The sequence below is a fragment of the Girardinichthys multiradiatus genome, chromosome 17 (assembly GCF_021462225.1).
Source record: "Girardinichthys multiradiatus isolate DD_20200921_A chromosome 17, DD_fGirMul_XY1, whole genome shotgun sequence".
In the NCBI taxonomy this organism is placed as follows: domain Eukaryota; kingdom Metazoa; phylum Chordata; class Actinopteri; order Cyprinodontiformes; family Goodeidae; genus Girardinichthys; species Girardinichthys multiradiatus.
Window position 1 is genome coordinate 21132682 of NC_061809.1, and position 20671 is coordinate 21153352.

General features: G+C 38.9%; 1 protein-coding gene across 10 annotated transcripts in view; it reads right to left on the minus strand.

Moving 5' to 3' along the window:
• Positions 1-20671, minus strand: part of anks1b (ankyrin repeat and sterile alpha motif domain containing 1B) — a 304218-nt gene that overhangs the window by 119425 nt on the left and 164122 nt on the right. For all 10 annotated transcript variants that reach the window (XM_047389441.1, XM_047389442.1, XM_047389440.1 and 7 more), the window contains one exon: positions 18199-18335. In XM_047389441.1, coding sequence (XP_047245397.1) covers positions 18199-18335 — 137 coding nt within the window. The remainder of the gene's footprint in view (positions 1-18198; positions 18336-20671) is intronic.

Consider the following 20671-nt stretch of genomic DNA (forward strand, 5'->3'; position numbering starts at 1 on the left):
TTTATTTTATAAATATCAAGCAGAGCTTTAAAGCATTAGCTGTGATGCTCCTCTTGTGAAAGTAAATCTGTTGGGCAACTTCTTGGCACTCAGACAACAATTCTGAGCTAGTCTGCCGGACAGGAAACGATAAAAAAAAAAAAAAAAAAAAGATGGCAGTAACTGCCATTTCTGCAGTTTCCAGTTCAAGGCAGGTTTCTGTGTTAGTGTCTCCTGGGTTGTGCTGGAAAATCCTAACACATTTCCCCTATTCTGAGGGGAGGAGTTTGGATCAGATGATGAAAGCATAGACAACTCAAATTTTCATCAGTCCTAGTTTTCGATGGTTAATAGCAGCAAACAAAATAACTAATTATTAAACAACCAATGAACTATATCAATTCTTCTAAAAAGAGTTGTCAAATAACCAAGCATAACTTTGCCATACGCTTGTTAATGACTACAAAAAGGAATGTGAATCAAGTGCAACTTGCTAAGGAACATTTAACTAAATTATAATTAATGGAGCCTGTATTTAGATTATTGACCCTGTGCTGACGACAAGATGAATTTAATCTATTTTACTCATCTGCAAGACAAAAAGCAGTTCATTTTCAGTCAAGTATTGTCAGCTGCCTTATACAATCCAGTCACAGATAATAAGGCGGCCTAATTCTCTCAAAATCCCAAAAAAAACTTTGGTCCAACAGAGTCTGCAGGAAACAGCATAATGTAATCCTTCATGTTGTCATAGCTTACGGGTTTCTCTTCTTGGAGGTTACTGCTCTGGATATACCTCCAGTTCTGTGGGTATGTTGTAGTTCTCAAAGCAATGAGGCGCAACATGCCACTGGCAGTGGGAAAGGATTTCATTGCCGTGGTTTAGCAGTTCTTTGAAAACTATTTAACCAGCCTATTTTTGTAGTAAACAGCCACATATGAATATTGTAGCAGATTAAATTCTGAACTTTAAATAATATTACTACTGGGTATCAAAAGATATTTCTGGCATCAAACAACAGCAAAGCAATGGACCAGCTCAAAGAAATCTGTGGTATAAGGTTAATAAATGATAATTTCTTCATGTGGCTGGTCCTTGTGAAAGACAAATCAAAGAAATGCAATGTAGGAGATCTTTCATGCACACAAATTGTGTACAATATAAAAAGTTTGAGAATCTTAATATTTGTAATTTATCAAAGTTATGAGGCAAGATGAAGAACAATAGAGATGAAATGACTGAAAGCAAGAAAGAGAAAGAGCCCTAGCAGCCCAAATCTAATTTACATCAGAGGAAGCAACAGTAAAGATGAAGACAAATAATATTTGGCATCTGGCAAACACGTCTTACATAATGAGGTATTTGCGGCTCTTAAGAACGAGATGCTGTGCCTTAAAAGCAGCTCATGCAGTTAAAACCCTGCCAGCATGTGTGTCGTGAATCAATATGGTAAACGAAGAAGGTAAAATTAAATTCTGAAACATTCAAAGACGGAAATGCAGCAACCTTCACAAGACCTTCAGTGTCTTCTTTGTGACTGAAGGCAAAGGAACTCAAGGGATAAAAGGAAACAGAGCCAGGAGGAGGAGAGGATGCTCTTCTCCAAGAACCATTCCTTTGAAAAAGAACTGTTAAATGGACTGGAAATTAAACCCAAAGCAAAGGAACAGTCAGCAAAGTGGCTGAACCAGACAGTGTTGAAAATAGGAGAATCTGAAAAGAAGATATTGAAACCTGACGGACATTATCAGTAGGAAAGAAACGAGAGAAGTGCAATATAGATAAAAAAGGTAGACGCTTGAGGAATTAATAGAGAACAGATAAAAAGATTAAGAAGACAGTTTATTCAATTCAGTTTTCGATTCTGTTTATTTATGTGAGGGTTCCTTCTTTTTAAATATGTGGGGATCCAGCTTTAATATTGTCTCTTATGGTATATTGTTCTTTATTTGTTTTTTACGAGGTGCACCTGAAGTGTCAGCCCGCAGGATCCGCTAGGGCCCAGCGCCTCTTGCCTATAAAAAGAGCTGTGCTTCCATGTGTGTGGGGTGGGGTTCCTGCTCCGCCCTGCTTGTTACACCTGGTCCACGCTGCAGCCACACCAGCGGGCCACAAACTTACTAATTTGATTTTAGAATGTTCAACACCTGATATAGTTCATCCATGACCATGACACACCTCTACATGCACCTACATCAGCTCGACATATATACTGAAAACAAACACTGATTGTTAATTATTGTTATGTTTTGGCTCAATAAACAGCTTTATTAGTTCACTGTACTTGTACAGTTATCTCGAGAGCAGTTCCGTGGGGTCTTCAAGATAGATCATCATACATGTCCCCTGGTTTTATGTGCATAACATCCCGCCGCCAAAGCACAAACTCAAGGGGTCAACTTGTTGATAGGTAAGTTTTGGGATAGGTAGGTACAGTAACTTAGTGGGGCCACTGTGGACCACCTTTTTATATGCACCCTTCAGCCAGTGCTTCATCTTACATTGATGTGGTGTTTATTTGTTAGAGGCAAGTATGACGTCTGTCTCTGAATTTACTGACTGTCCCTCAGAGACGTTTTTGAATGATTGTACCAAAGAGCAATTATTAGAAATAGGTTCGCACTATGGTGTTGAGATTTATGGATATAGTTCTAAGGAAAAAAGGCTCTTTTCATTGCAAATTTGTTTGGAGGAAAAAGTTTGAAAGCAACCATTTGCTGAACCTAGTGCAACTACATCTATTACATTGCTGCCTGGCTTATCATTTGAGCAACATAGAGTTGTTATCACTGCACTTGTAACATGACGATTTTAAAGTAAAAGCACAACTCGAGACAGAGCAAACCAAGTTGGAGAATGAGTGTACAAAGTTAGATTTGGCTTAACGAAGTGGTACAGCGCACTCTCCTGCTCCTTCGTTTGATGGTGAGGTGTCATTAGATGTAATTGGCAAACTACATTTGTTACCTAAATTTAGTGAGTATGATCCACACTCACTTTTTGAGTGTGCCAAGGGGTGTGACTTGTCAGATTCAGCTCGTTATTGCGATGTGTGCTTGTGGGCCAAGCCCAAAAGGCTTTTTTCTGCTTTATCCGATTCTGATACCTGGGTTTATGGCAAAGTGAAGGAGGCTGTTCTAAAAACATACGAGCTGGTGCCAGGGGCTTATCGGTAAAGGTTTAGACCTTGTGGGAAGACCCCTGGGTAAAGTCATTTAGTGAGCACAAGAGATTTGAAAACGCATTTTACTCGCTGGTGCGCAGCTTCTGGTGTTAAGACGTTTGAACAGCTGTGTGAGCTCATTTTTGTGGACCAGCTTAGGAACTCCTGACACAGTAGCTACATACATTTGTGAGCAAAAGGCTGACACTGCAGCTGCGGCGTTTGCAGATGACTATGTTTTGACAAACAAGTCCTACTTTGCAACAAGCAGGGGTTCAAATAATGGACGAATAAGTCTTTTAGCCGCCCAAGTGATGTGAGTAATAGGGAGACTAAACTTCTGGATCTTGTGACAAAGTTTGTAATTATTGTCACATTGTGGCCCTTGGAAGACTGTTGTTAAAGTTCAGGTTTACACCACTACACTGTAACCCAAAAGGCGCTGCTGACCTGTTGTCAGTAACAGGGTGCCGCTCGAACTGGGGGAAAGAGTTGCCATGGTTAATATTGGCTGCTCGTCACTCAAAAGAGCAGGGTTTTTATTCTGAATGAATTTGTGTTCCTGCACACCTTTAAACGTCCTTTAACAGCTGTGGTAGACGACTGGAAGGAGTCACAGCCTCCTAAGAACTTGATTATATGAATGGCTTTAGACGTAGGCTGTATTCAGTGTGGAAGTTGGTAAAATAAAAAACTTTCTCCTAGCCAAGAATTTGACAGTGGTGCTAAGGAACATTCATTTTTGCCAGGGGATCAGGTCTTTGAGTCCTATAATCACATCTCCATTTCAGGCAAGATTTCATTTTACACAGTACACAAAACAAACCTCTGATCAGAACCACCTTATTTCTACACCTGAGCGTAGGCTGAAAAGACCGTTTCATGCAAATTTGTTAAAACCTTACTACATTTGTGAGTCTAGTGTACAGTCTTTTCCTGACCAGGTTCATGCAGCCTGTGCAGCTAAGGCTGTTGATTTAGGATTCAATACTGGAGATGAAACTAGCACCACGGACAGCGGCGTTATGCACGACCGCCTCAACTTGCATAAGTTGGATGTTTTGTTATCACACCTGCCTGAACCTTGTCTTAAACAAATAGAGTTAATTCACAGTTTTCCCTGCTTATTTTTAGATACACCTAGTCGTACAAATTTGTTAGAACACGACACCAGTGTTGAACAAGCCAAACCCAATAAATGAAGCTTTTAAATAGTGAAAAGCACAAATATCTTGATGCAGAGGTAAAATACATGTTGGACAACCTACAGTGCCTTGCGAAAGTACTCGGCCCCCTTGAACTTTTCAACCTCTTACCACATTTCAGGCTTCAAACATAAAGATATAACATTCTAATTTTTTGTGAAGAATCAACAATAAGTGGGACACAATCGTGAAGTGGAATGAAATTTATTGGATGTGTCAAACTTGATTAACAAACAAAAAACTGAAAAGTGGGGCGTGCAATATTATTCTGCCCCCTTGTGTTAATACTTTCTAGCGCCACCCTTTGCTGCAATTACAGCTGCAAGTCGCTTGGGGTATGTCTCTATCAGTTTTGCACATCGAGAGACTGAAATTCTTGCCCATTCTTCCTAGCAAAACAGCTCAACCTCAGTGAGGTTGGATGGAGTCATTCATGAACAGCAGTCTTCAGCTCTTTCCACAGATTCTCGATTGGATTCAGGTCTGGACTTTGACTTGGCCATTCCAACACCCGGGTACGTTTATTTGTGAACCATTCCATTGTAGATTTGGCTTTATGTTTTGGATCATTGTCTTGTTGGAAGATAAATCTCCGTCCCAGTCTCAGGTCTCTTTCGGACTCCAACAGGTTTTCTTCCAGAATGGTCCTGTATTTGGCCCCATCCATCTTCCCATCAATATTGACCATCTTCCCTGTCCCTGCTGATGAAAAGCAGGCCCAAACCATGATGCTGCCACCACCATGTTTGACAGTGGGGATGGTGTGTTCAGGGTGGTGAGCTGTGTTGCTTTTATGCCAAACATATCATTTTGCATTGTGGCCAAACAGTTCGATTTTGGTTTCATTGACCAGAGAAAAGTTTGTTGTCCAAAGATGCTAAATATGAATGGTCTCCTCTCTGTCAACAGGCGTTTGACAAGTGAAATAGCTCCTTTGCTTAGCTCCTGTCCTGGCTTGGCCGCAACTCAACTATTCCTTCCAGCTCTATGTGGATGCCAGCCATGTGGACACGGGTGCAGCACTGACCCAGCTGGATGGCCTGGGCATTTGCAGGGCAGTTTGTTACTTCCCCAAAGTTTAACAAACACAAATTAAGCTATTCCGTCAATGAGAAGAAAACGCTCACCTTAATTTTGACTTTGCAACATTTAGAAGTGTATCTTGGTAGTGGGGCTCCTGTCATTGTGCACACAGACCACAACCCACTCATGTTTATGACGACTTTAAAATGTCTAAACCAGCATTTGACCTGCTGGTCAATTTTTCTGCAGTCGTATTCTTTAGACATACAGTATGCCAAAGGAAAGAATAGTGTTGTTGTTGATGTGCTTTCCTACACACCTGCACTATAGTCTAAAATTGTTATTCTGAGTTCTTGTTCAAGAGTCTTTTGATTTCTCTTTCTGCCACTGTCCTCCCTCCTAAACGTTTTACAGAGACACCAGTTTCTGGGGTTGGGTAATTGGCGATTAGATTATGCTGAGCTGGCTAGACTGTGAACTGCTAGACCTTTGCTGTGCATATGGTCTGTAATGTATATATTATATATATTTGTACATAAGGAAGAAATAAGAAAAACAAATGTTTTCACTTGGGTATTGTTTTGCTCAGCATTCCCAGGCGGAACCCGCGCTTTGTGGATGCGGGTGTCACAGTCACTTCTCTTTATACATGTGGGGATCTGTCCTTACTATAGTCCTTAACATCTGTCCTTTTTTTTTACGAAGTGCTTTTAAGTGTTAGCCCACTGGATCCACTAGGGCCCAACGCCTCCTGCCTATAAAAAGAGATGCCCTTCCATGTGTGATGGGGTGGGGTTTCTGATCCATCCTGCTTGCTCTACCTGATTTAAACTGCAGACATACAGTGATCACACACTGATCGATTATTACTGTATTGTTTTGGCTCAATAAAGAGCTTCATTGGTTGCATCTGTGTCTCCCAATGTTTTTGTTATGGCTAAATGAGCCGAGCCCAAACATTTTATACAGTGCCAATTTACACATGTTGTCCCAAGGCACTTTACAAATTCAGTTCACTCAAATCATACAGATTCCAAGTCAAGTACATACATTCCAACTGATCCTAGTTTTCAAACAATACATTCAAATTCAGTTTATTATTACATTTTTTTCTACCCAAGATTTCTATATTTCCTCTAACTATAGTGTTTAGGTAAAAGAAAAAATGAAAAATGTAGGTTAAAATAGTGACAGAAACGTCTTATTCTTTTCTTTAATTGACAGGTTTATATTAAAATCTATCAATAGCTGGATGTTGAATTTGACTCTTTGCGCTGAATTATAGTAGCTATAAACATATACTTGCATTTGCTTTTAACTACCCTTACACAGTTTAATTAGCTGTAAAATTAAGACAACGTTTACTTGCGAAAGGCAATACACAGATCCCAGATGTTACACAAGTCTATTTCTTTCAACAGCTGAATATTCTGGCTTTGTGAAACATCATTCGTAATAATGGCACCATTTTCAGGTCAATTCAAGGATGTGATATGCTTTTCTAAAACAAATGCAAGCACAAGTCTACCTACGCAAACAGGCCTGGACTCCTCAACAGGAAATATGGCGTCAATAAGAGAGCAGTCAGTTTAAACAGGCAGATAAATTCAATGGCATGGCCCACAAACAGACCAGATCTCAATCTAATAGAACATTTACAAAGGCATTTAAAATGTAATACATGCTCTATATACAAGGAGCATAGAGACAAATCAAAGATAGCTTTATGTTCCAGTACAAGGCACTGCAATAAACTCTCCTTTTTTATTTTACAGCTCTCTGTCCTTTTCAGAGAATATCACTTCAGCATCAGCAACCAACAAGAGACCAGGGATGTTTAAAGGTCCAATGCATCAACTAGCCAAGATCCCAACAATGCAGAGAACCATCAGGAATAATGACAATGATATATGAGGCAAATGGGGAATCACCTTGAATGGGAACAGAGAGGGAGGATACACAAGCCTGATGTCAAAAACAGGACTGTATTCTATTAATCTTTCTATTGGACTTTGCTCATATTACAAAAGAAATGCAGATACAGTGCCTTTCAAACATACTTCCGCCCCTTGAGCTACGTCACACTTTGTCATGTTACAACCACAAATTTTGATGTATTTTATATATTCAGCTACAACGTAGGAGAAGTAGATCATGACTGAAGTTTACCACAACACACGAGACATCTAAGAAGGAGCTCAATTCAGTGGAGATCAACGTTGAAAAGTTTTTTTTCTCTACATGCAAAACTAAATATCAACCTAAATGCACCATCGCCAGGGGGGAATCATGGTGGGGGCAGCATCATGCTGTGGGTATGCTTTTCTTAAACAGGTGCAGGGAAGCTTAGTTGAGATAGCTACATAGCTAAATGTCCTGCATTTAACTATGATCCTAAATGCAAGGCAGTACTGGAAGAAAAACATGCTAGAGGCTGAAAGAAACTAAGAAAGTTCACCTTCCAGCAGCACAACAACCCTAAACATACAGCCAGAGCTACACGGAGGCAGATTGGATCAAAGCATAGTTAAAGTCTAGATTTAGGGGGTAAATAAATATATTTTCTGTTGGTCACACAATCTCTTTATCAGTTTCTTTGTATCGATGAAGAACAGCCTCCCCACACCATGATGCTGCCACCACAGCACAAGAGTAACTTCACAGTTATATTACATAAAAAACAAAACAATTAATGGAGGTTTGTGGTTAAAATGTGAAACTGAAGGAGTACAGGTAATTTTGCAAGACAGTGAACAAGATTACGTTTTATTCATGTCCAAGATTTTCATATAAAGGATTAGTGATCTTAATCAAATTAGGAGGTATTGGAAAAGAAATATGCAATAAACACCGATTGCTTATTAATTTACTCTGATATTAATCTACTTGCTGCTATGTCATTTGTGGTGTTTACTTTGCCGTAGGCTGAACAACAAAAGGCAAACAATTTATCAAACCGTCATCCAACCATGTGACTGAGCTGCTGTATTGTGCCATTTTAAAGTTCAGCCAAGTGGTGTTTTTGTTTTCCTCTGAGATGTTTAACGAGTTGAATTGCAACTTCAACTTTTCTTTATTACAGTACTTAACAGCCTTGTCTGTGTACTTGGCCTCTACATCTTCATTCCGGATTCAAAGCTTATTAAACTCTTCTGCTACACATGTATACACACATACACCAGAAAACACATTGAAGCTCTGGATGAAGCCTGGAATTAACAATGCAAACGGGCTGCAGGCTAATGAACATGTTATGGCCTTTTGGAAGGGGATTAATGAGCTTAGACACAGAAGTACACACACTGACAGCACACACACAGACACACAGTGTGGGCAGGTCCTCCATGGCTGACTGAGGTTCAGGAGGAACCTTCTCCCTCAGCTGTAACTGCATCCGGTGGGGGGAAAACATGCTGTTTAACATCTTTCTAATGTGTCTAGGTGCTAAAAAACACCATAAAATCAACACTGGCTTAAACATCTTGAGGAAAAAGGTTGTGGCTGTGGCAAAGCAATTGTGGCTGACGTATGAAGAATGTAATTAGCATAACATTAGGCTGATTAGTGGTTCAGACATTTTAGAAAATACAAAAAAATTAAATCACAGCAGGGACATGATTTATTTTGCAGCCCTAAAAGACACTTTTTATTTAAATCATTGCATTTTCAATTACGTCCCCTTTGATGCCAGTGGTAAGATAAATAGAGCAGGCAACTGAAAGGTAATTATTTTTATGGTTATGATAATTGATATTTTTAGTTGACAGGGCAACTTCCCTTGTGATTTTATTAACAGTAATTAGGATGAGCATGGATCATTATGTCTTGTTTTCGGGATCTTGTTGTTTTTCTGTCTACATTCTTAATCTGTGTCCTAATATATCCATAAAAAAGATGTGACCACACTTTTTGAACCACATTTTCTTGTCTTTAAGCATATTTATTAAGTTTCATTTTGGTTTGTTAACTGACATGGCAGGAACTGTATCCCCTCAATGAATTGTACTCACTTGCTATATTCTCACATCATAACTAATCAAAACGTTTTCCCAATTTTTACCAAATGCAGTAAAAAGTAGAAATATTGCCAAATATCATTAGAATGTTGTCCTTATTCAATCATGGAAAAGCACTTAGTACCAATATTATATATTCAAATACAGGCAATGTTTCAGCCATCTGCATGTTTTATGTGCTTATTTTTAACCTTAAGTAATGCATGGAGATTTCTCAAGTGGGTTAAATAGAAAAGCACAGTTCGTGTAGTTCATAAAGTGTGTTGCTTCTACCCAGCCCACCCCCATTCTGATTAACAACTACTAAGAAACACTGGTTAAAACTAGGCTCCAATTACCCAAACTGAAGTTATTCATATACTACAGTAACATTATGACTGCTGGCAACAACATTTAGGGGTCAAGTCGCAGATACTGAGTCTTTTTGGCTGCATTCTGTAGAAATCAAGTTGTTTTTTGCATTACTATACACATAAGAACAAACCCTCAACCTTCAGAAGACCATTGTGGGTGAGGAAACACTTGACCTTTAGTCACTTTTTCATGGGCTCTACTGGAGAGGAGCTGAGTGGAGCTGCTCTGCACTCAGCCCGTTTTGAGACAGTTTCTGTCACTGGCTTTTCCGGCCCAGTACTGGCTCTTTTGGTAGCTGCTAGGCAGCAGGTCTCGTTGGGGACGTTGACCGACTGCTGTTCACTGCAGAGTGGGGCTGTGAATTGATGGAACCATGAATGGAAAAGAGGCATGTAATACCCGTTCATTTAAAAAACTACGAAAGTTACTTTGTAACCTTGAAACATGTAACCTTGCATTGCCATTATTTTCACAGCAAAAATAATTACACTGCTAATCCACTTTGAATACACTTTATTCTAATAAAGTGATTCCTCATCTTCTCAGAATACCTTAATGCAGCCTGGTTTCATCAAGTAGTATTTGGCCTTTTGCTACTAATCTCCTACAAAACATTAAAGCTGTTTTCCCTCCACATTTTTGGCAGCAATAATTTTAAAATGCTGCACAGAGGCCAGCTGAGGCTACCAAATCTCTCAGCTCAAAACTAATGATGTGTATGAGCCTCCCTGATTTGTTAAAATCATCAAAATGCTACATACAAATCCTTTAATACGGGTGGGGAATGCCAGAAAACAGCTCAGAAGTTTAACTCCCGCTGGAGAGCTTTCAGCATTGGCTTTACTCTGTTCAATTAGCTGTGTACGACCCAGGTCTCTCCTCATGGGTGGTAAAGGCTGGAAAACAGATATATTTAAATTGTACACACACAGATACACACACACACACACAACGGTCTCCTTACACTCACATGGAAAGTAATACCAGGTTGAGTGAACGAATATCACTATATGATTTTAAAACTGGGATATTAAACAAACTCTTTCATATCCTGAAATTCTAAAATATGTCAAGACTTAAACAAGTTTACAGTTTAAAGAATAATCAAGAGATTATTAACACCGCACCTTGCAAAAGTATTTAGACTGTTTGAACTGTTACAACCACAAACTTAATTCTATGGATTTTATTGGGATATTATGTCTAGGAGCAGCTCAGGTAAAGTAGGGCATAATAGTACTTTTTTTAATATAATCAACGAGAAGTCACCAAATTGGTATGTACAGTTTTCAGTGTAGACCCATTTTTACTAATGAAGTTAATAACGAGTATATGATTAATCCAAATCCAAATAGAATTTATTTATAAAGAAGATTTAAAAATAGCCAGTTTTACGGCACCAAGGTGCTATACCTACTAAAGTAAATAAATAAAAGATAAAGCAAGACATCAAACAGACAATAAACATATAAAATACAAGATATATAATAGAAGAGCATGTAAACTCACAACTGGTCAAATGCTATTGAGAAAAGATGTGTTTTTGAAAAAGACTTAAAAATAGGAAGCAAAGTGGAAGGAAGATGAAGTCAGGTAAACGTAAAAATGTATGTGACCCCTTTGTTACATGGAGTGTTCAGTTTCTGTATAGCCTCTCAACCTCTGCACAAATACCTTATCCTTATACCTTTGCCTCTCAGGATCGGCCTCTAGCTGTTCTGCCTTATCTCCGCTCCACTGGAGTTACGTGCATCTCTGTATTCATGCATCACAGGGGGTTATCCACTCAATCACACAGCCTCTAGGTCTGCTCTTAGGGGGAAATGCTTATGTAGACACTTCCTTTTAAAGTGTGCACTGTAGACCACTGTGTAATTCTTCACGCAAGGATAAATACTCTTCTTTATTAAAGGCACGCCCATAATGAACACCATGTTCAAACATAAGGGTGTCCATCAATGCACTTGGCACCAGGATACCCTAGGCAGGAGGTCAATGATTGACTTTGTTGTCGTATCATCAGACCTTCGGCCGCATGTTTTGGACACTCAGGTAAAGAGAGGGGCTGAGCTGTCCACTGATCACCACCTGGTGGTGAGTTGGATCCGCTGGAGGAGGTGAAAGCCGGACAGACTTGGCAGACCCAAGCGCATAGTGAGGGTCTGCTGGGAACGCCTGGCGGACCCCTTGGCCAGGGATGTATTCAACTCTCACCTCCGGGAGAGCTTTGACCAGATTCCGAGGGATGTTGGAGACATAGAGTCCGAGTGGACCATGTTCTCCGCATCTATTGTCGATGCTGCTGCCCGTAGCTGCGGCCGTAAGGTCTACGGTGCCTGTCGCTGCGGCAATCCCCGAACCCGGTGGTGGACACCGGCAGTAAGGGACGCTGTCAAGCTGAAGAAGGAGTCCTATCGGCTGTGGCTGGCTTGTGGGACTCCTGAGGCGGCTGACGGGTACCGTGGGGCAAAGCGTGCCGCGGCCCGGGCGGTGGCAGAGGCAAAAACTTGGACCTGGGAGGAGTTCGGTGAGGCCATGGAGAAGGACTACCGGTTGGCCCCGAAGCGATTCTGGCAAACCGTCCGGCGCCTCAGGAGGGGGAAGCAGTGCTTCGCCAACACTGTTTACAGTGGGGGTGGGGAGTTGCTGACCTCGACTGGGGACATTATTGGGCGGTGGAAAGAGTACTTCGAGGATCTCCTCAATCCTGCCATCACGCATTCCCTGGTGGAATTATTTTTTATCAAATTGGATTATGAAGTTAGCAAGTCCAGGAGAGGAAACCAGACATCTGTCCTCCAAGCAGCACTCTCCACTTTATTCCAGGGCTTCCTCAAGGAGTTCCCAGGCCAAAAGGGATTTTAGGTCCCTCCAGTGAGATCTGAATCTGCCAGGGGTATCTTCTGAGTGCACCTACCAAGGAAGCCTCCAAAGGTGGGCATGCAGGTGGCAACCTGATGAGATGCCAGACCTGCTAAGAGGAGACTCTGGGGCAGATCCAGTACATGCTGGAGGGACAATATAGTCCTTCTGAGCTGGGAACAGCTTAGGAATCCCTGGAATGACCTGGACAGTGTTGCTGTGAAGGATGTCTTGGTGTCTATTCTGGACCTGTTACTCCCAATACCTGATCTAGAATAAGTAGAGGACAATGTATGAATAGATATATTATATTGTACTTTATCAACAATTACTTTTACTCTACTTTTTTCATCCAACCAGACTTACACAACTTCCAAATGTTTTTTTTACACATATTCAATAATAAAAGTTTTAAATTTTGATTGTTAGGCAAACACAACTGGAAAAAACTTAATGTTGCCACTTACTGAATGTCAATCTTTTCACACATTAAAGCCACATTAAATATGTAGATTGATTGCAGTATCTTATTAGACCATGAGATCTCCTCAGAGAGCAGCTTCCTACTCTATTTGCTCAGACGCGAGTTCCATCATGTGCTCCAAAAACTGCCTCATGACCAAGAAGGGGTTTTTACTTTCAAATGATTCACACAAGCAGCAAAGTAGGACACAGAGCCAGTGGGCATGACGCTGATAACCCCATGATGTTGTGCAGTCATCTAAGGCCTTCCACTCTTTCTGCGCCTTTCAACTCAGCGTTTCACATTCAGTCAGGCTCAGAATATGAGCTTTTGGAGATCTAACGTGTTCAGCTGACAGTTTGGACAGGAAGCAAAGAATAAAGACATACAAATGAGCAAAACATGAAGAATTTAGACCCCAGCAACATAGTCTGTGTGATCATGTTTGCTTTTCAAGTCGGTGGCTAGTGTTCCCTCTTTTTAAATGTTAAAGCAGGATTTTGTTCTTAAAATACTAAACTGCAACAGCCCATAATGAGACTTATACCGAAGGAGGGAGAACAAACTGTTATATCCTGCTTTATGAGTGTATTTTATTCCAATTTCTAAGCATTAATTTGAGGTTCTGTCTAGATCTGAACAAATATACCTTCCTAAACTAATTATGTGGAAACAATAAAATCAAATTTTCATACAAGTTCATCCTGTTCAGAAAATGCCATGAAATTCATACTTAATCCCCCTCTGGGAGTCTGACAGCACCCAATTAATATTTAAAATTTAAAGATATAGAGCCTGCCCTACAGCGAGACATTCTATGCATCCAAATAAATACAGCAGCTCTTGTTTTCTTATCTTGGCTTGTGAGCTGTGTGTACTGAATGTGTGAGCTCCCAGCAGGAGCACTAAAACCAGATAAAATGAATTCATGAGCATTAATTATGAGCTATAAAACTGAACTCTTGTGCTTCTTGATTATGCACACCTTTGTTCAAGCCAAACAAAGGCCTGCTGGGCATGGCTTGGGATCACTGCAAACGTTAACATGCCATAGTTAGGTCAAGGTGGAAGAATAAAAAGAGGACAAAAAGAAAGTTTAATCTAAGTAGTTTAATCTGGAAATTTTAAGGACCTATTCAAGATGAGGGGATATATGGAAGATGTTCATTTTAAAGAGCTTCTTCATTTCATTATTACCTCCCAAACCTAAAAATCCTTCTTGAAGGATTTGTAATTCCACCTAAGAGATGTCTTAAATGACTATACAGCCAATCAATGAGGTGATGGTGGCTCAGGTGGTCCTGTAACTGGTGGGTTCGCTCCCCCGCCTTGCCTGCTGATGGTGGTCAGAGGGCCCTGTGGTGGCGATTGTATAGCAGCATCAACTCTGTCAGTCTGCCCCAGGGCAGCTGTGGCTATAGTGTAGTCTACCACTGTTGGTGTGTGAATGTGTGTATGAATGGGTGGATGACTGATTTTCGGCGCTATAGAAGTGGAGACCATTTACCATGAAGTATAATTTTTCCCATAAGTCTCATAAGTAGTTCACATCCACATTATGCATCCAGAAAACTCTCCAGCATGCTGTGTTTTGATTTTAAGGAAGAAGGAGCGACCAAAGAGCATTTAGAGATGTTACATTAACACAAAAACTGCTGATTTTTAAAGACAGTAAAACAAATCTGTCATCTAGTGATGTTCTACTTTTATGAAAATGATACAATAAGCAAATTGCGGCTTTTGGGGCAATTTAGCTCAGCACCATCAAAATTGCTCAAGTGAGGCACTGTCGAAAAATGCTACAACTTTGTAACTTACCAACAATAGGCACTGTTTACCAAGCTCCTTTGTTAAAGATTCTAATTATGACTCCCTGCAGTGAACAGGGAGTTGAGTTAGAAGTTAGTGTTATGTCACATCATCCGCTCCGTGAGAAAACAACTGCCTTCAATTATCAAGGTGTGAAACATCCGCAAAGCTCCTCAGTATCTGATACTATCTACTCAGAGCCAGAAGTGAGAGGAATAAATTTAGCTCGAGTCACTAATGAGGCTGACTTGTTGCATTTAAATTGCTGAGTTTGAAATGAGACATTCATGTTCGGAAACAGCTCATCAATCTACTCTGCAGTTGCACAAGTCTTTTAAAGCAGTAACCTAATATATATGCTTGACTAGAAAACTATTAATTTGTTTTAAAGGGGACATATCATGCAAAATACACTTTTTTAGCTCTTAAACAAATTTTTGAAGTCTCTGAAAGTCTAGAAAATATGAATTTAGTCACTCCAGATCCTGCTATGATATATTTAGATGCTTTTTGGGTCATATTTGGTCAGTCTGTTTAGATTTTTCCACTTCCTATTAAGTTTCGTTCTCTATTATGTCACAGTATTTTCTGTGCAAGTTTTAAAGATGGTCATGGACTTCCAGCTAACCAATCCAGCGAATCTGCCATTTGTTTTTGTTGCAATATTCTTGTAGTTCAAGTTAAAGGATCCTGAAGCGGCAAGCCAAAAAATCGAAATGTTCTGTTGTCGGGTGTATTAACCCACACCAGTCATTACACTGTCCCCCAGGATCAGAACCTCTTCGGAGTGCCTGGTTAAATTTTATTTTTCATGGAAATGTGCCGACATCAGTGGGGGCAGTCCTCTTCATTTGCGCGGAGCACTTCAGGGAGGAGTGTTTCAGCAACCTCAGCCAGTATGAAGGAGGATTAGCAGAAAGACTGAGGGGTCAGTTGCTCCTGTCTAAGTAGGTGATGGACAGAGCAAAGAGGTAAGCTGCAGATAACGGTAAAATCACAGCAAGCTTGATTGTTGAGGTGTTGATATAACTTACTGGCTGTTGTTTTGATAGCACAGCCTTGTTGCCTCCTGCTAATGTAAGCGCTGTTTGCTCGCTTTTAGCTCCATAAGGATATCACCTTATTGTGTGTTTTAAATAACAACATTAAACAAACAGTTTTGCAATCTGTTTGGTTGCCCTTTTTGCCTTGGGAAACACATGATCCAAATGCATTCAGTGATGTTCTTGATGCTAGCGTTAGCGAACTCGTTAACTATGTTGGGGTCTTGTTTAAAAGTTGTGTTCATTCAATCTGTGGTAGCATTAACATTTTAAAAGGTATCTTACATGTAGTTTGAGTAAAAATATTGTCAATAACATTAGTAATGGGATTACAGCTTTTGCTACTACTGTGAAATCCTTAACTTGTCTCTTTTCAAGTAGCCTACTAGGGCAGGGGTGTTCAAAGTCAAACCTCGCGAGGTCCTGACATTTCCCTGCTTTAACACACCTGATTTAGATTATTTCAGCTCAGCAAAAGCCTGTTAATTACCATCCCTGTTGTTTGTTGGATTTGATAGCTTACACCTACAATATTAGTTTTAGTGCTGTTGTTCTCATGCATTAGTAAACGTAGCACATTGTTGGTGTAATGATTTTGTATATACTTCTTGTTTTTCAGACATTTGTTGATATTTATCGAGGGCAAGTAAAGTAATGGAATCTAGTATGGCTCTGCAGCCTGGAGGGGGGCAGGGTGTGAAGAGCCTCGTTTGCATTTAAAGAGACCGCAGCAAAACGAGACCGTCAAAAAGGAATCTTAAAATATGAGTAAACGAATGCCTGAGGAGCTACAATAATGACAAATTCAAACCAAAGCATTGCAGTGCCACTTTATACAGACCACATCTGAATGATTTAAATATGAAAAGGAAGAATTTAAAAGCATGAAATATCCCCTTCAATACATTATGTATTTTGTTTAGCTTCACACTTTGGTCCAACTCATTTCTTGTGTTGCCAAATCAGCTAAAGACCATGAGGCTTTCTATATTATCTCTCTCCACTTTTCCCTCTGCATCACTTTAAACTCCATATATTTTTATGCTATACTCAATGGATATTCATTTTATAAATTAAACTACAAACTGCAATGGTAAAGGGTGGGTTTTATAAAATTTTAGTGCAAGAAATCGTAAAAATCATGACAATATAAAACATTACACAACTTGAATTTCACAATTTGTTCTATGCATTTTAAAACAGATGTAAAAAAAAATAATTATTTACTGAAATATTAAAAACATGACCTACTGTGACTTCAGAATATAGTTTCAACAGCTATTATTATCAAACACAATTAAATCCTCAAGAGTAAAACATGGTTTTACTACCTGTAGAAAAGTGTGACTTTCAGCTGCTTTCTTTCAATAATTCTATGTTTTACAAAACAATTGCATGGCTAAGAATGCTGGTCAAAACTGGAGTAAAAGTTAGTTTTTAGTTTAGTTTTTTTTTCCAATTACAATCCTTCTAAAAATCTTGGCAAGACCGATAGGGCTCACTTCAGTGTGCTTTTTAAACCTTGGTAGGGTGACGGTCAGTTAGGTCTCCAAACTACTGCACTAAGACAACATTTGGCTTTACTTCCTCCTCCTTACTGACCACAAATCCTCACCTTATGATTCAAACTGACAACTGCTATCACTACCTTCTTCTTAGATTGCAGATATGCTATGTATTGCTTGAGTTCAATGTCAGTTTATTTTGATCCAGTTCACATCACATCTTGTCTTTAAGGCACTTTCCCAAGAAAAAGTCAATTCCTGGGACTCATTCAAGTATGTCCCTAACATTATTATAGCTGCTAATCAGGTATGCAGTTAAATGGGTTTGTCTGTAACCTGAGTGCATTTGCATGTACAGAGTCATAGCCCATTGTACTTACTTTTCTCAGATGATGTTCTGCATGCTTGTATCATTCACACCCGAAAAGCTGAGCCCAGTTAAACAGTCAGATGTTAATTCCTAATAGCAGATGTTGCAAAGTAAGTTGTAATTGAAACAGTTTTTGTTTGTATTTTTGTTTTTAATCAAGCCTACCATTTACTTTTGAAAAATATCTGACAAGCGTATTTAACATTTGGTTGGTTTTCATTTTCAGCCTATGATTTATGTTCACTATGCACAAATGTAAAATTGCAGACTTTACATGCAGACAGAAAAATTTAAAGACAAATATATAGAAACCTGCTAATCATTGTCTGTCTGTGTGGGTGTGTGAGAGTATAAGTTACTCGTGGGTGGATGTTAGGATACATAAGTGTGTGAGTGCACATCCACCTGTGGGCGGATAACTCTCTCGATGTTCTTCAGGGCCGTGTCAGGGGAGGGGGGCGAGCAGTCTGGTGTGGGGCCTGTTGAGTAGTTGTCATGGTTACCGTGCTTCTCCTCGTTCACAGCTGCATGGGACGAGTGACCTTGGAGCAAGAGGCAGGTACAGAGACAAAGCAAAGATTTGTTTGGTTGTTCCCTGTTATTTTGTGTTAAAATGACCAATGTCTATACAGCTATCTCTAACTCTGATATTTGTTTACTAAAACAGCTGAATAAATCTAAACACAAAAGAATTTGCAGCTACGTATGGAAAATGTATCTAACAACACTAACCTAACCTTTTCCAGCTCATTTAACAAATTCTCCAACAGTGGTGGAAGAAGGAACATGGCTAATTTGGCATTAATATTAAATGCTTGTATTCTGTGCTTCTTAACTGGTAATGCATGGAGATTTGGTAAACAAAAATAGAGAAAAGGCTTGATGTTGGGTCCCATGCTGTTTTCTTTTTACCTGCAGCCTTTTGGTTCCATTTTTACTTTGTTAATGCTATTCAAATATATTTACCAATAAAGATAAAAATATGCTTGCCTGCTTTCTGTGGCTTTAAACTGAGAATTCAATTCAGAAAGGTTGGTTTAATGTCCACACAGTTGAATGTTATTCAGCTGCAGGTCTATATTATGATATAAATATTGATATGATATTCAGATCTATTTATTAATATTAATAACAGCAAATGACTGGCAAATTTATTGCATTGTCATAATCACAAACCAATCTTAATTTTATTACTCTTAGAAATAAAACTGATGTAATTTTGTTTAGAAGGTCTAAAGGTGTAAATAACAGACTTTAGCATCTCATAATCAATTATCTGTGGAAAATGGTTCATGTAATTCTAAATTCACTCCCTTTTACCCTGTAGCTTTTAACTCAGGTGACGCTTGAGGTTATATGTGTTTATATTTTGATGTTTGGTTATTTTTTAAATTTATTTCAAGATACATTTTAACAAAATTACTGTATTCTTTTAATGTTAATTTTAAGGACTAAGGTAGTTTGAAGTAGTATGTAGTTTGATTTTATTGCATTTAATGTTCTGAGCAGCACTCATAAATTCCATAAAAATCACGGGATGAGGCATAACAAGTGCCTGAACGAGGCGATGGCATGATATTTAAGTCGGAGAGGAAAAAACTGTTTAACTAAGCACACAATAAAGTCACTAGCTTTGGTACATTTTGTAAAAACCTCCACAAAACTAGAGGTTAAAATTTCTAGTTTTAATTTCTTCTCACATTCAGTAGGATATAACCAAAGTGAAACCAAACAAAGTTGACATTTTATGTATTGATCATATACTGCAATTAGATCATTTTTAAACTTTACAAAGGTTACTTAGAAAAACAAAGAATTCAGAAAAATCAAAACGGACAAAAAAAAAATATTTTATTTAAAATAAAATGGAATTTGGAGAAAAAAAAAAAAAAAAGTTAATAGGACCCTAATAGGTTCAGGAAGCTCACCAAAGGTAAACAGTGCCTTTTAACTTTGTCTGGAGATTTGCAAGTTTTAGTTGTAGTTGCTTGATGTTAGTGTCTTGTTCCACTTTAAGTTTTTTTGTTTTGTTTTGTTTATTCTTGTATGTGAATTAAGGCTCAGTTGAAAGCATCCATTGGGCTGTCTAATTGCTTTTTTCTGTTATTGTTAAGAAACCCAGTTCAAGAACTGAGTTTAAAATTGTCTAGAGTAGAAAAAAAGAAGGGAAATAGCCCCCTTTTAATGAGCATGCAATACCAATGAATAATATGTTAAAATAAATAGTTAGTGGTAAATCATATGTAAAGTACATCATTTAAATATAAATCAATGTAAAATACACTATATTTAAGTAAGCATGCTGATTTATCTCCTTTAGAAAATGAAAGAAGGAAAACAACCAGGAACACAAAACCTTTTTTTATCCATACTTATTCAAGGCCCTTTGACATGATCTAAAAATCAAACTTGGATTTTTACACGTAAAATTTGAGAACCCCGGACCTTGATAAGGAACATACAGATTGTTTTGTTTTTTTTCAATTTACACTTTCTAACATGTGTAACTATTTATTTTCCTTGATATTGGAGGAATTTGAAATGATAATATAGTATTAAGTAACTTAGTGAAACCTGATGTTTTTAGAAAATATTGTATAAAGCTAAGAGTAAGAGTGAAGCTGAACCAGTTGCATTGGCATAGCAATGCTCTGTTGTGTGGACTGGGTCAGAAGAGAAAATCAAAAGAGTTCAGATCCACAGTTAATGTCTTGCACACTTCCACCCACTACACTAGCAATCACCAACATGATAGCATAAGGTTGTGGTGGTGAGATGTTCTTCTGTAATTTTAAAAGCCATAGCAACAGCCACAGCAGGAGAATATCAGCACTGCCCAGTACAATGATCTCAGACACAGACGCAGTGTGTGTGGACA